General features: G+C 45.5%; 1 protein-coding gene and 1 pseudogene across 1 annotated transcript; both read right to left on the reverse strand.

Annotated features, from left to right (window-relative positions):
• Positions 1-952: 952 nt before the first annotated feature.
• LOC137156318 (olfactory receptor 51G2-like) lies at positions 953-1,888 on the reverse strand (annotated as a pseudogene).
• Positions 1,889-7,611: 5,723 nt separating this feature from the next.
• LOC137156310 (olfactory receptor 51G2-like) lies at positions 7,612-9,381 on the reverse strand. The gene is made up of 2 exons (XM_067553034.1): positions 8,461-9,381; positions 7,612-7,635 (listed from the first exon to the last, which is right to left on the reverse strand). The coding sequence occupies exons 1-2, from the start codon at positions 9,379-9,381 to the stop codon at positions 7,612-7,614; spliced, it is 945 nt and encodes a 314-aa protein (XP_067409135.1).
• Positions 9,382-16,415: the final 7,034 nt, after the last annotated feature.

Below are 16,415 nucleotides of genomic sequence, written 5' to 3' on the forward strand. Positions count from 1 at the left end.
ATCACCTCTGGGAGTAGGGAGCCTTCTTTAAAAATGGGCATCACAATAGCTATCCCCAGTCATCTGGTAGAGAAGCAGTTAGTAGTTCTGCAATTTCACATTTGCGTTCCTTCAGAACACTTGGGTAAATACCATCTGGTCCTGTGGCCACATATTACTGTTTAATTTATCAATCACAATTGGTCTATCAGAGCGAGGTTTTATTATTAAACCCTGGGTGAAGGATCTCTGTATAGCCAACTGCTGGGTCCCAGCCAACTCCAGGCCCATCAGCTGCGCAATGGGTTTTCTGCTGAAAAATGAACCAGATTCCAGATCAAAGTGACTATTTTAGCCTGTAAGTGTCCAGGGATCATGTCCTGCTTTGTGTGCTTCACATCCCCAGGCACAATTCGGCCCTGGCAAAGACTGAAAAATAATAATACATTCTTCTCTAAACCTAGAATTCATGACACTCGAGTGAGCTTGATCATTTAGTATTTTATTTTAACTATGCGCAATGAACTCGTGGAAATTCAGGCCACAAGCTGCTGTTGTTTAGGAGATTTGGAGGATTCAACAAAAGGACTGGACGTTTTCACATGTGACAGGAACATACACAGCTGTGTGCAACAGCAGAAGAAAACGTAGAAGAGTTTTGATCTCATTTAATTCCAGGTTGTGACATTCTGCTATCATCCTGTGGCTGTGAAAAGGAGGGAGGGTCTTGTGGGTAAGGCAGGGCACCAGGATTTAGGCAACACACACAACATTCCAAACACTGGCACAGACTCCCTGTGTGACCTGGGACTTTGACCCACAGATCAGAGCCCAAATCACAGGACCAAGCTGCCAGCTGGACCGGCTGGATTCTCGCTGCCCCAGAGCTGCTCCCTGTGCTGTGGACAGCGGGGATACCAAGGAGCCAGTTACAGGGATTTGATTCTCTAGAGCTGGGTGATGAACTGACCCTTCACTTGATGAATACTCTGATTATCCTCACACGAATTGCTTGTGTTTTCACGCTATACACTATTGGGTTCATCAGGGGCGGGACCAGCGTATAGACGCTGCCCAGGACAATCGGAAATATCGGAGAAAAGTTCTTCACAAATCTATATATCACAGCTAAGGCAATCTCTGGTGTGTAGAAGAGAAGGACGACACAGACATGGGAGACGCAGGTGTTCAGGGCCTTGAGGCGCTCTACGTGAGATGCAATGCTCAGAACTGATTTAAGGATCATCACATAGGATAGGAGGATGAGCAGCAAGTCCAACCCCAGTGAAGAGACTGTTAAAAAGAAGCCATAGATGATGTTGACTCTGAAATCTGAACAAGCCATCGTCATGACTTCCTGGTGCAGGCAGAATGAATGGGAGAGGATGTTGTCCTTACAGTATTGGTGCTGTTTCAGGAGAATGGGGAGTGGTAATATTAGGGTCACCCCTCTTAGCAGAGACACCAGTCCCATCTTAGCTATTCTTGGAGGGGTTAAGAAGGAAGCATATCTCAGCGGGTTACAGATTGCAATAAATCGGTCAAAGGCCATGAACAAGAGCACAGAGGATTCAATGAACGTAAGCGAGTGGATGAAGAACAGCTGGGCAAAACAAGCATCATGGCTGATCTCCCTAGAGTGAAACCAGAATATGCCCAGTGTTGTCGGTACGGTGGATAACGATAACCCAAGGTCTGTGATGGCCAACATGGAAAGGAAAATGTACATGGGCTCATGGAGGTTTGGATCTGTTATTGTAATGAACAGAATGAGTGAATTTCCTAATATCGAAATAATGTACATTAAGCAGATGGGAATGGAAATCCAGACCTGGATGTCTTCCAGCCCAGGTATTCCGGAGAGAAAGAACACTGCAGGTTGGAATTTGGTGCCATTGACAGCTCACATGATGCACTGGGCAGGCCCGAGGATTTTTGGACTTCACTCCCTGAAAGGCAAAGTAACAGGAGACTATACAATATTGACCAAGACATCATTCTGTTCTCAGTGCATGTCTAGAGTCTTCCAAAAGGTCAAGGAAGAGAAACAAAAAAGTAGTCTTGGATTTACACATGATGATTACCTGTTCTGTTCATTCCCTCTCAAGCATCTGGCATTGGCCCTGTGGAAGACAGGATCCTGAGCTAGATGGACCATTGGTCTGACTCTGTGTGGCCGTTCCTATATTCTTATGTACACCACCGATAGCAAATGCCATATTGGATCAGACCTGTAGTGCATTTAGTCCTTTTTCCTGTGGCTAGGAATAGAAGTTTCAGAGGAAGGAAGAAGAAGCCATACAACAGACAGCTATGAGATAACCTGCTCCCAGGGGAAAATTCTTCCTGACACACACTAATTAGACATATATTATGGTGTATATCAGGAAGTGTTATGACCCTCTCAAGCTATTTAAAAAAACCCTCACTACTGTAATTGGATTTTCTGGCTCCCCATATGAACCTCCAGTCCTTCTTTGAATCCTACTAAACTTTTGGTCCCATTGATATCTTGTGGCCGTGAGTTCCACGGACTACTTGAGCACTGTATGATTTTACAATTGCGACCTTGCGAGCGCATGGTGAATATGGTCATTGTATTTATCTGTCCTGCACTGATGCTATTTATAAATGTGTTTCATTGCCTCGTTATATTTTTTTTATTTTCTCTATTCCTGAGAGCCCAAATTACACCACTGACTCCCTGTAGTACACAGTAAAAATTTAAGGGCCAGGTTCTGAATGCAGAAACTTTGACTGAAATAGCATCACTCCTGATATACCTGTGTAAATTTGATGAGAATCAGGATCTATTAACTTTCACTTACCAAATACTCTCAGTGATACATTGTTCCCCAAAGAATCCCTTCAAAACAAGCTGAATGATTTGCCCAGCCAGTGTTGACTGGATGCAGACAGGTCGATCATCCTAAAAGTTTCTCTTTATCCTCACAGGACCCCCATCCTCTCCTCATGCGAGGGCTCTGTAGATCTTTGTCAGGTTCCAAGCTAACACAGTGAGTTACTTCAGCTGGGTGGGGGAGGGATTGGAACTCAAATGGTGAACAGTGCAAACACCAGTGTGACAGGTGCTGAGCAAGAACTGCTTAGTCTGCCCTCTGTCATGCCAGCTCCAGGTTAGGCAGGTAAATTGGAGATGGCTGGAGAGAAACCTGCGCGTAGTTAGAGAACCAGAGACAGCTGCCTACCCGCCTATTTAGCCTTGGGGCTGCATTAAGTGCTGAGAGGAGGGAATCCAGGGGAGGGAGGCAGGAGGTGGAAGTAGAGCGATAGCTCCTCCCTGCTGGGTGCAGATGCTAGAAGGGAAGTTTGGTACGGTAAAAAGGTGATGGGAGCACAACCCGTAAATAAAATTGCACCAATCATTCCTGAACCTGAGGGTCTCCTGCTGACTTTGTAAATGCAGCAGAAGCAGAAGCAGGGCAGGCACTGCAACACCCTGCTACAACTGGTTTTCACTAATATCCAGTTGAGAATGTAAGATACTACAGCGACGCTTGTGTGGGTATAAAGTACATACAACCACTATATGATCCCCTTGACTGCACCTCATCTCCACCCTTTGCTGAAACACAGACCAGCGGTTCTCTTTTGGAATGTCTTGCCCAATTGTATCAGAATTATTGTGTGCATAATTCTGAATGTCAGTGTTACAAGCAGCTTCTCTTTCATACCAGAAGACAAAATCATACAACTGCTCACTGAACAAAGACTTAATAGCACAAACCCATTGCAAACAGAATTTGGAATACCTCTGAAATATTTTCTAAAGCAAAAACCATTAAGTAGTAAAGCTACCCCTGCTGCAACACCTCTGCTGCTGGCTTTGGACAGACATGCATGTAATGAAAATTTGCTTTGTAGTAATTGTATTACGATGAAAAGTTTTGGCATAACATATTTAGAACCATACTTTAGGACATACATGTGAACCCATTCTTTCCCCTCGGATCTACTTTCAGGGATGATTTCTCAGGTTAGAGGGGCACCTAAAACATAGCGTGTCAACTGGATTTCTTCAGAACTTGAAAAGATTGTAGCCGGTCGGCCCACATTCAATCACCAGTCAGCAAACAAAAGCTGGGAAATCCTTTGCAGCTAGTAGCTTCCCTATCCTTGGATTCATAGCTGACTGGTTCTCTGCAGGCTTTGGGATGTCAATCTACAGCCTTTATCCACAGGCTTTGGGATCAGCATATACAATGTTCATTCCCTGGGCTCTCACTCTCTAGTACACTGGTTTTCAACCTTTTTCTTTTCTGGACCCCTACAAAATTTCAAATCCAGGTGCAAATGCCTTTGGAAATCTAACACATCCTCTGCAAACCCCATGGGGGCCGGTAACACCCACTGGTCTAGGACACAGTAACCCCAGCACCTGTTACTCAGCAATGATGAGGGTTTGTGGGAAGTGGGTTCAAAGTGAAGAACATGATTATTCATGGAAATCAAACTTCAATTAACACATGTATGTTGTGTATTGCTTTCTCTCTTTCTCTGACTGTCTATGTATTGTATTCATAAAATCCATGCTGCCCTGGAACGGTATTGTGACAGACATAGAGCTGAGCTGCCATAATTATGAATGTGTATGTGAAAACCAATTCTTGGGCTGTTGATATGGATGTATTGGGTTAAATATCGGGATATGACCAGAATGGCTAGTCTTAGTTTAATAGCAGGCTGCTGGAAAACAAGCAGGAAGGGAAACAATAGTTCAAGAGAATCCATCCCACACTAAACACTTCAGGGAGGTTAAGACCCCATTTTCGGGCTCCAGCCAAGTCACACAGCTTGTTCTGCCAGTGCTGGGAGTCTGTCTAGAGCTGGGGCAGCTTGTGCTGAGAAACTCTCTAGACTCACACACACACACACACACACCTTGGGAAAGTCAGGAGATACTCACACTTGCTGGGTCCCAATCACAGTGGGGGTACTTGAGGTAGGAGACACATACAGATTGTTGTTTTAAAACCCGTTTATTCTCTCATGTGATGTTTTATTCCTACTGTTCAGATTAAACAATATTCTGATTCAGGAAGGCTGGCTGGTTACTCTTCTCCCACAGGTAACAGATTCCCACAGGGAAGAAATACAGGTGTTGAACCAGTTTGACCTCCTGGGCAAGACCATTTCACCGACAGTGTACAGTAGCTCAGAGCCCAGCCTGAGGGTGGGAGAATGGTGGGACTCCACCCAAAGAGAGGAAAAGGGACAAGACTGACATCTGGCACTCTGAGATCAGAGAGGGGGCAGAGACGCAGGTAGCCAAGTTACTGTGAGGGGTTTTTACAGGGCAGAACTGCTGGAGCCCTCATCCAGACAGGAAACAGAACTATTCCCTGTGCCTTATCTGACCGGCTACCACAAAGCAACACAGCTCTGAATTCCTGCAATCACAATTCAGCCAGAGAATAAAAGCTTCGAACAGGGATTTGCCAATTAAATTTCCAGACAGAAAGATACCTGAGATGATTTGGGAATTTCTCATTGATATTTCATGGAGTCTTCTCCAGCCCAAAGCAGATGGCACGTCTGGAATTGGGAACCATTGAGAAATCCTGACTCAGGACTTGGGATTTTCAGACTCCGAGCATGCTTTGAATCTGGGATTTCTGTGTACCTGGAATGATCCCCCATACACCAAGGGCACATGGAGTGGAGGATCCCCCAGATACCTAGAGCTGCCTGCTCTCCAGCCCCTCTCACTGAGTCACACCCACAGCCCAGCAGAGTCAGCTGCCGATGCACAGAACATCTGCCCATCTCAACAGCTGGCAGCCTTTACCCTTCCCTTGGCATTTGAAAGGTTTAAAAACAGAGAAACCTGCCAACGTACCCAATGCCTGCGAGAAGGGGAGCAGCTGCCAACAGAGATCTGCACCCTAATGGAGAAGGAGTCAGCGAAGAGCTTGCATGGGCAGCAGGCAGTGTCTGCTCAGACAGGCTGCACCTGTCCTTATGAAGCATGTTTTCCCATTTCCTTGGGAGCCACTTGGCCACCTGGGACCCTCAGCTGATTGGTTCAGTGTGTGCCACCTTTAACCCCGTCATGGCCAATGGCAAACTTCAGGAAGCCCAATCACAGGGGATGCTCAGTGATGCTACCACACTGCTCTGCAACACAGGTCCTGCTGCAGGCTTTATTCCTGCAATCCAGGCTGTCAGCGCTGTGCGTACGGCTCAGAGGAGTCACAGGGTCCCTCAAGGGTGGCCGAGTGGTACCGATGATGCTGTTACAGCTGTAATCTTGCTGCAATACAGTAAATCAGCCTAATAATAGTTATGGAGAGTCAGATTTCTCCCCGGCAGCCCCCTTTCTTGTATTACAAACCCAGGGTGGAGGCTGGGGGAGGAAGATTCCACACAGCTTCTACCTGGAAATTTCCCTCAGATGGTTCCAGTAGGGCAGGTCCCTTCCCTTCTCCCTGAGATATAAATATGGTGACCCAGCATCCATGGATCCACAAAGCTATGCACAGATCTCAGTGATCCCCTGATAGCCAGGCCCTCCCACCCACAATCTCTGTGCCTCCACAACTGCTCTAGGACTCTCTCCAACTCCCTGGGAGCACAGGTTCATCGGTGATGTGATACTGGGGCCTGTCCCAGTAGCCACTGCCCACAGGATCTGCTTAGGCGCCATTGTAGAGGATGGAGGGGGCTGGTTATGGTAGCTGGTGAGGAACAAAGACCGAGCCACACACTGGGCCGGAGATTTAAACATTTCCCTACCCAGAGTGCAGTCAGGCACCTTCATTCCTGTTACGAGGAAGAGGCAGACAACAAGGGTCCAATTTCTCTTGGGGACTCAGGCAGCTGCACATGGGCACTGTCCTGGCAACTGAATTATAGCGAAGAATTATCAGTTTTCTGTGAAAATCACCCCCGAAAATGGATGAAAAGGAAATATTTTATTTTGGGTCAAAATTTATCGAATCTCAATTTCTGGCACCGAGAGGTTTAGGGACACCAGAGCATGGGGTTGCCTCCCTGACCATCTTGGCTAATAGCCAGTGATGGATATATCCTCTGAGAATTGATTTAGTTCTTTTTTGAACCTTATTATTGTCTGGGCTTTCACAGCATCCTCAGGCAAAGAGCTCCAGAGGTTGACTGTGCGTTGTGTGAAGAAATACTTCCTTTTCTTCATTTTAAACCTGCTGCCTATTTCTTTCATTTGATGACCCCATTTTTTGTGTTATGAATAGAAGCAAATAACACTTCCTTATTTACTTTGTGCACAACATTCATGATTATATAGATCTCTATCATATCCTCCCCTGAGCTGAAAAGCTCCAGTCTCATTAATCTCTCCTCATATGGAAGCTGTTTTCCATACCCCCAACTATTTAGTTGCCCTTTTCAGTACTTTTTCCAATTGCAATTCATCTTCTTTGAGATGAGGCAACCAGATCTGTATGCAGTATTCAAGATGCGAGCATGCCCCGGGTTTATAAAGAGGCAATATGATATTATCTTATTATCTTGTTGTTATTATCCTGTTATCTTATCTTATCTTATCATCTGTTCTTTTCCTAATGGTTCTTAATATCCTGTTAGCTTTTTTGACTGCTGCTGCACATTGAGTGGATGTTTTCAAAGAGCTATTCACAGAGATTCCAAGAACTCTTTCTTGAGTGGTAACGGTTAATTTAGACCCCATCATTTCATGTGTATAGTTGGGATTCTGTTTTCCAATGTGCATTACTTTTCATTTTTCAAAATTAAATTTAATTGCCATTTTGTTGTCCAGTCATCCAGCCTTGTGAGATCCCTTTGTAATTATTCAGAATCTGCTTTCGATTTAACAATCTTGAATAGTTTTTTTTCACCATCTGCAAACTTTGCCAGCTCACTGTTTACCTGTTTTTCCAGATCATTTATGAATATGTAGAACAGTACTAGTCCTAGTACAGATCTCTGGGGTACACCACTGTTTATCTCTCTCTATTCTGCAAACAGATCATTTATTCCTATCCTTTCTTTCCTATATTTTAACCACTTACTAATCCAGGAGAGACCTTCCCTCTTATCCCATGACAGCTTTTCTCATGGCCCTTGGGTGTTTAACTAGAGACAGGACAGAGACAGGTCATGGACAATGAGACAAAACATCCACGTTCTTTCTCTGTATTGACTGTATCCACAGCAATTCTGCGATAACATCCCACCAATCCCCTGGCTCTACACAAACAAAGTCACTGTGTAAATGCTGCTGCCTGTCTTGGTCCCGTTCCCCCACTGCGCTGTCCTCCATTAGCAGCTGCTGTGCACAGCCCCTGTCCCATTGCTCCAGGCCTCAATCGAGTCTGAACCTCTCTGTAAAGAGATGAAATCTGTAGCTCATGTCCTCTTGGATGGAAGTGTCTAGGATGCAATAGGTGGCACTTGTTTTTCATCTCCCGTGTCACCAGCCCTGTAACCGGGTGATGAACAGACCTTTTATTTGACGAACACCCTGATAATCCTCGCACGAATTTGTTTGTTTTTCACGCTGTACACGATTGGGTTCATCAGGGGCGGGATTATAATGTAGACATAGCCCATGACAATCTGAATGAAGAAAGAAGAGTTCTTCCCAAATCTGTGTATCACTGACAGTCCGATCATTGGCATGTAGAAGAGCAGGACAATGCAGACATGGGAGATGCAGGTGTTCAGGGCCTTGAGGCGCTCTGCATGGGAGGCGATGCTCAGCACTGTTTTGAGGATCATCACATAGGATAGGAGGATGAACAGCGAGTCCACACCCATTATAGAGAGTGATAGAAATAAGCCATAGACGCTGTTCACTCTGATATCTGTACAAGCCATTTTCATGACCTCCTGGTGCAGGCAGTAGGAATGGGTGAGGATGTTGGCTTTACAGTATCGGTGCTGTTTCAGGAGAATGGGGATGGGGATTTCAACGCCGAACCCTCTTACAAGAGACACCAGTCCCATCTTGACTATTCTGGGTGGTGTTAAGATGGAAGCGTATCTCAGTGGGTTACAGATTGCAACAAAGCGGTCAAAGGCCATCAACAAGAGCATGGCGGATTCAATGAAGGAAAGCGAGTGGATGAAATACAACTGGGCAAAACAGGCATCGAAGTTGATCTCTCTAGAGTTAAACCAGAATATTCCCAGTATTGTTGGCATGGTGGTTATCGATAAGCCAAGGTCTGTGATGGCCAACATGGAAAGGAAAATGTACATGGGCTCATGGAGGGTTGGATCTGTTTTTATAATGAACAGAATGAGTGAATTTCCTAATATGGAAGTAATGTACAATAAACAGAAGGGGATAGAAATCCAGACATGGATGTCTTCCAGCCCAGGTATTCCGGTGAGAAGGAACACTGCAGGTTGGAATATGGTATCATTGACAGCTGACATAATGCACTGTGCAGGTCCGAAGAGTTTTGAAAGTTATTTCCTGAAATGAAAAATAATAGGAGACTTGATGATATTGAAAGAGACGTTATCCTGCTCTTAGTGCAAGTCTAGAGTCTTCCAATATGTCAAGAAAGATCATCAAAAACATAGACTTGGATTTACACTTGATGATTACCTGTTCCTTTCATTCCCTCTGAAGCACCTGGTATTTGCCACTGTTGGACGACAGGATACTTGGCTAGATTGACCACTGGTCTGACCCAGTATGGCCGTTCTAATGTACACCCCCTATACTAAGATTGGTACTGCCACACTGAATCAGACCTCTAGTATATCTAGCCTAGTATCCAGCGGCTAGCAGAAGAGGTTTAAGGAAGGTAGAAGGAGCCCTGCAATAAATAGCTAAGATATAACCTGCTCCCAGGGAAAGTTTCCTCCTGACATGCACTATTTAGGTGTATTTTATGGTGCAAATCCTAAATGTTCATAGCTCTTCTCAGACTTTTTAAAAAAAATCCTCACTACTGTGAGTTTGCCAGGTTCTGAGTTCAGGAACATTGACTGCAACAGCGTCACTCCAGATTTACCTGTGTAAATTCGATCAGAACTGGGCTCGATTAATTTCCACTTTCCAATCGCTCCTAGTCCGACACTCTGACCCCCAAGAATCTCTTCAAGAGACACTGAAGAGTTTTGCCCGGCCAGTGTTGACTGAATCCAGAGAAACTGATCATCCTACAGGCTTCTCTTTATCCTCACAGGTCCGCTATGCTTTCCCCAGGCAAGGATTCAGTAGATATTTGGCAAGTTACAAGCTAACACAGTTACTTTAGCTCAGTGGTAGAGGGGTTGGAGACTCAAATGGTGATTAGTGAAAACACTAATTTTACGCTCATATACAGCAGTGTGCAGGTTCCTTCAGCCACACTCGTGTAACAGGTGATGAGCTATTATAATCCCTTTTCCTGCACCTCTTCTCTACTCTTTCCTGAAACACAGACCAGCGGTTCTGTTGGCTCATGACTTTTTGGAAAGTCTCACACAAGTATTGCAGAGTTATTGTGTGCATGACTGCATGTAAGTGCTAGAAACAGCTTCTGGTCAGTTACCAGGAGACAGTATCATACAACAGCTCACTGAACAAAGCGTTAATAGAAAAAACCCATTACAAAGAGTATTTGGAATACCTCTGAAATACTTTCAACAGCTAAAGTCATTAAGTAGTAAAGTTACCCTAGCTCCTTCCTGTACAGATTCCAGCAACTCTGCTGTTGGCTTTCCATAGACATGCCTGGAATGAAAGTTTGGTTTGTAATAATTATATTACGATGAAAAGTTTTGGCATAACAATTGATAGAAGTGTACTTTAGCAGACACATGTAATCCCATTCTTTCCCCTCTGACCTTCTTCCAGAGACCATTTCTCGGGTTAGAGGGGGACCTAAAATGTAGCTTGTGTCATCTGGTTTCTTTCGAATGTGAAAAGATTGAAGCCTCTCAGCCCTCATTCAAATACATGTCAACAATCAAAGTTCTGGGTGGTACTTTGCTAATAACGAGCTAATAGTTAACTCCTGTATTAAGGAGTTAAGAGTTAACTCCTCTGCCCTGGGTTAGTAGCTGACAGGTTCTCCTCAGGTTCTGTGCTGTCAATCTGCAGCCTTTATCCAGAGTGGTGCAGAAATTGGGATCAGCCTTTACAATATTCATTCCCTGGGCTCTCACTCTCTAGTGCCCTGCAGATTTTTGTAGGGCACTAATTGGGCTTCTTAGTCACCTAAAAATCTAACAATGAATCATTTGGGAGACACCATCCTGGTATCAAGCGATGGCCGAAATTTCTCTAGTACACTGGTTTGCAACATTTTTTTCATTTCCAAACCCCTACAAAATTTCAAATGCAGATGTGAATACCTTTGGAAATCTAACACATAATCTGCAGATCCCCAGAGGTCCATGGACCACAGGTTGAAAACCACTGGTCTAGTACAGAGTAACCCCAACACCTGTTGTTCAGCTACAGTAGGGGTTTGCGGGAAGTGGATTTCAAAGTGAAATGCATGAGTATTCATTGAAATCAAACTTCATTTCACACATGACAGTCGTCTATTGCTCAATCTCTCAATGACTGTCTCTGTACTGTATTTATAAAATACACGCCACCCTGGAACGGTATTGTGACAGACATGGAGCTGAGCTGCCATAATTATGACTGTGTATGTTAAACCCAATTCTTGGGCTGTTCATATGGCTATATTGGGTTAAATATCAGGATATGACCAGTATGGCCAGTCTTAGTTTAATAGCAGGCTGCTGGGAAAGAAGGAGGAAGGGAAACAATAGGTAAAGAAAATCCATCTCTCACTAAACACTTCAAGGAGGTTAAGAGACAACCCCTGAGCTTCATGCTGTGAAGACCCCATTTCCGGGCTCCAGCCAAGTTACACAGCTTGTTCTGCCAGTGCTGGGAGTCTGTCCAAAGGTGGGGCAGCTGGTGCTGAGAAGCTCCTCAGAGTGACAGACACACAGACACCACTGGGGAAGTCAGAAAATGCTCAGCCTGCCTGGGTCCCCATCAGAGTGGAAGGGCTTCAGAGAGACGTACAGACTGTTGTTTTAAAACCCGTTCATTCTCTCATGTTATGCTTTATTCCTACTGTTCAGATTAAACAATAGGTTGGTTCAGGAAGGCTGTCTGGTCATTCTTCTCCCACAGCTCATGGACTCAGAAACGGAAGAAGCACAGGTGCTGAACCCAGTTGGACCTACTGGGGAAGCCCAGGTGACCCACAGTGTTCTGTAGCCCAGATCCCAGTCTGAAAGTGGAAGAATGGTGGGATTCCAACCCCGGGATAGGGAAAGGGATGAGGCTGACATCTGGCACTTGGACACCAGAGACAGGGCAGAGATGCAGGCAGCCCAGTTACTGTGAGGGGTTTTCTACGGGGCAGAAATGCTGGAGCCCTCATCCAATCAGGAAACAGAACTGTTCCGTGTGCCTTATCTGACCAGTTACCACAAAGCAACACAGCTTTGAATTCCTGCAATCACAAACAAGCCAGAGAATAAAAAATTTGAAAATAGATTTGCAGATTAAATTTCCTGGAGCAAATAAACCTGAGGTGATTTGGGAACTACTCACTGATATTCCGTGGGCTCTTCTCTCGCCCAGAGCACACTGCACCTCTGGAAATCGGACCCATTGAGAAATCCTGACTCGGGGCATTGGGGTTTTTACACTCTGAGCTCCCTCTGAATCTGGGATTTCTGTGTACCTGGAATGATCCCCATATACCACAGACACATGGAGTGGAGAGTTCCCCAGATACCTAGTGCTGCCTGCTCTCCAGCCCCTCTCACTGAGTCACACCCACAGCCCAGCAGAGGTAGCTGTCGCTGCACAGAACATCTGCCCATCTCAACAGCTGGCTGCCTTTACCCTTCCCTTGGCATTTGAAAGATTTAAAGACAGAGAAATCTGCCAACGTACCCAATGCCTGCGAGAAGGGAAGCAGCTACCAACAGAGATCTGCACCCTAACGGAGAAGGAGTCAGCGGAGAGCTTGCACGGGCAGCAGGCAGTGTCTGCTCAGACAGGCTGCAACTGTCCTTATGAAGCGTGTTTGCTCATTTCCTTGGGGGCCACTTGGCCACCTGGGACCCTCAGCTGATTGGTTCAGTGTGTGCCAGCTTTAACCCCATCATGGCCAATGGTAAACTGCAGTGAGTCCAATGACAGGGGATGTGCGGTGATGCCACAACACTATAGAGCAGTGCAGGCTCTGTTCCTGCAATCAAGGTTTGTCAGAGATACACCAAATAGGGCCTATGCTGAATGGCATATTGGGCTGCATTAGTATGAGCATTCCAGCAGATCGAGGACTCTCTCCAGGACTGGTGAGGCTGCATTTGGAGTACTCTATCCAGTTTTTGGCTCTCCATTACACGAAGCATGTGGACAAATTGAAAAGATTGCAGAGAAGGGAAACAAATTTTTTTTAGGGGGCTGCAGCACATGACTTATGAGGAGAGGCTGAGGGAACTAGGCTTATTCAGTTTTCAGAAGAGAAGAATGAGGGGGGATTTGATAATAGCCTTTAACTACCTGAAGGGGAGTTCCAGGGGGGATGGAGCTAGGCTGTTCTCAGTGGTAGAAGATGACAGAACTAGGAACAAAGGTCTTAACTTGCAGTGGGGGAGATCTAGGTTTGATATTAAGAAAAACTTTTGTCCCTGTGAGAGTGGTGGAGCACTAGATGAGTTACCTAGGGAGATGGTGGGATCTGCATCCTTAGAGGTTTTAAAGTCCTGGTTTGACAAAGCCCTGGCTGGGATGATTTAATTGGGGTTTGGTTTCACTAGATACCACCTGAGGTCCCCTTCAACTCTAATCTTCTAGGATTCTATGATATCGCAGGGAGAAGAGAAGGGACCTGCCCTACTGGAACAATCTTAGGGAAATTTCCATGTAGGGACCTGTGTGGAATCTTTCTTCCCAGCCTGCACCCTAGCTTTGTAATTCAGGAAAGGGGACTGCTGGGGAGAAATTATTAGTCCATTTTACTGTAGTGCAGCAGGATTATAGCTGTAACAGTATTACCGGTATCATCGGTACCACTTGGCCACCCTTGAGGGAGCCCTGTGACTCCTCTGAGCTTTGTGCACAGCACTGACAGCCTGGATTGCAGGAATAGAGCCTGTTGGGGAGGATTTTCTCCTTACTAAAAAATTTGACCCACAGTAAAATATTTCCTTTTCATCCATTTTGGGGGTGGGTTTTTATTGGAAACTGACCATTTTCCATTTTTCACTGAAAACTCAGTTGCCATGGGGCAATTGAAAAAAGGAAGAAAGGAGAAGAGCAGAATATTGACCCTGGACTTCAGAAAAGCAGACTTTAACTCCCTCAGGGAGCTGATGGGCAGGATCCCCTTGGATGCTCATATGAGGGGGAAAGGAGTCCAAGAGAGCTGGCTTTATTTTAAAGAAACCTTATTGAGGGCACAAGAACAAACCATCCTGATGTGCCGAAAGAATAACAAATATGGCACGCAGACAGTTTGGATTAACAAAGAAGTCTTCTGTGAACATAAGCACAGAAAGGAAGCTTACAAGAAGTGAAAACTTGGTCAGATGGCTAGGGAGGAGTATAAAAATACTGCTAGGGTGAAATCAGAAAGGCTGATGCACAATTTGAGTTGCAGCTAGCAAGGGATGTGAAAAGGGAACAAGATGACGTAGAAGAAGGACACATACTCAAATGAAGTACTTTTTGCCTCTGTCTTCACAGACAAGGTCAGCTCCCAGAATATTGCATTGGGCACCACAGAATGGGGAGGAGTGAGCAGCCCTCAGTGCTGAAAAAACATGTTCAGGATAGTGTAGAAAAATTGGACTTGCACAAGTCCATGTGGCCGGATGCAATGCATCTGAGGGTGCTGAGGGAGTTTTCTGATGTGATTGTAGAGCCATTAGCTCTTATGTTTGAAAGCTCATGGCATTTGGGAGAGGTCCTGTACAATTGGAAATAGGCAAATATAGTGCCCATCTTCAAAAAAGGGAAGAAGGAGGATCCGGGGAACTACAGAACGGTCAGCCTCACCTCAGTCACCTGAAAAATTATGAATCAGGTCCTCAAGAAATCCATCTTGAGACACTTGGAAGAGAGGAAGATTGCCTTGTATGAAGAGATGACTGGCTCTGTGGATGTGCGGGAAGCAGTGGATGTGATATACCATGACTTTAGCAAACCTTTTCATACGGTCTCCCACAGAATTCTTGCCAGCAAGTTAAAGAAGTATGGGTTGGATGAATGGACTATAAGGTGAATAGAAAGTCGGCTAGATCATTGGGCTCAATGGATAGTGATCAATGGCTTGATGTCTAGTTGGCAGCCAGTAACAAGTGGAGTGCCCCAGGGGTCGGTCCTGGGGCCGGTTTTGTTCAATGTCTTAATTAATGAACTGGAGGATGGGATGGATTGCAGCCTCAGCAAGTTTGCAGATGACACTAAACTGGTGGGAGTTGTACACCTGCTGGAGGGTAGGGATAGGTAGAGAATGACCAAGACAAATTGGAGGTTTGGGCGAAAAGAAATTGGATAAGGTTCAACAAGTAGAAGAAGAGAGTCCTGTACTTAGGAAGGGAGAATCCCATGCACAGCTACAGACTGGGTATTGACTGGCTAGGCAACAGTTCTGCATAAAGCCACCTGTAGCTTACCGTGGACAAGAAGCTGGATATGAGTCAGCAGTGTGCTCTTGCGGCCAAGAAGGCTAACGGCATATAGGTCTGCATTATTAGGAGCATTTCCAGCAGGAGGGAAGTGATTATTCCCCTCTATTCGGCATTGCTGAGGCCACATTTGGAGTATTGTGTCCAGTTGTCTTCCACCCCCCAGGAAGGATGTGGAAAAATTGGAAAGTGTCCAGGGAAGAGCATCAAAAATGATTAGGGGGCTGGAGCACATGATTTATGGGGCAAGGCTGAGGAAATTGCACTTGTTTAGTTTGCAGAAGAGAAGATTGAGGGGCGATTTCATAGCAGCATTTAACTACCTGAAAGGAGGTTCCAGGGACAATGGAGCTTGGCTATTCTCAGTGATGGGAGATGACAGAACTAGGAGGGTGGTGAAGCACTGGAATGGTTTACCTAGGGAGGTGGTGGGATGTCCATCCATAGAGCCTTTTTAGGTGAGGCTTGACAAAGCCCTGGCTGGGATGATTTAGTCAGGATTTGTCCTGCTTTGAGCAGGGGTTTGGACTAGATGATCTCTTGGGGTCCTTTCCAAACCTAATCTTCAATGATTCTCTGATTCGATGCTACCTGCACCTGCCTTGATCCCCAAGAGAAATTTGAGCCCTTTCGTCTGCCCCTTCCTCATAACATAAATGAAGGTTACACTGACTGAGTCTGTGGCTGCACGCTGGGTATAGAAAAGTCTAAATCTCACTCCCCTCCTCCCGCTGTCTATGGCTGGGGTTTTTTGCCTCACCCGCTGTAGATGGAAGATGTGTGGAACGGGTGGGTTTTGG

Source organism: Emydura macquarii, unplaced genomic scaffold, assembly GCF_026122565.2.
Source record: "Emydura macquarii macquarii isolate MOO-44397 ecotype Brisbane River unplaced genomic scaffold, CSIRO-AGI_Emac_v2 contig_1437, whole genome shotgun sequence".
Classification (NCBI taxonomy): domain Eukaryota; kingdom Metazoa; phylum Chordata; order Testudines; family Chelidae; genus Emydura; species Emydura macquarii.

What these genes read in the sequence shown, in the direction of transcription:
- LOC137156310 (XM_067553034.1), bottom strand. Translation starts at nt 9,381, where the DNA reads ATGTCAGCTGTCAATGATACCATATTCCAACCTGCAGTGTTCCTTCTC. An exon ending in TTCGTGCGAGGATTATCAGG is followed by an intron (nt 7,636 to 8,460) that starts GTGTTCGTCAAA and finishes TTACCACTCAAG; the next exon opens with AAAGAGTTCTTGGAATCTCT.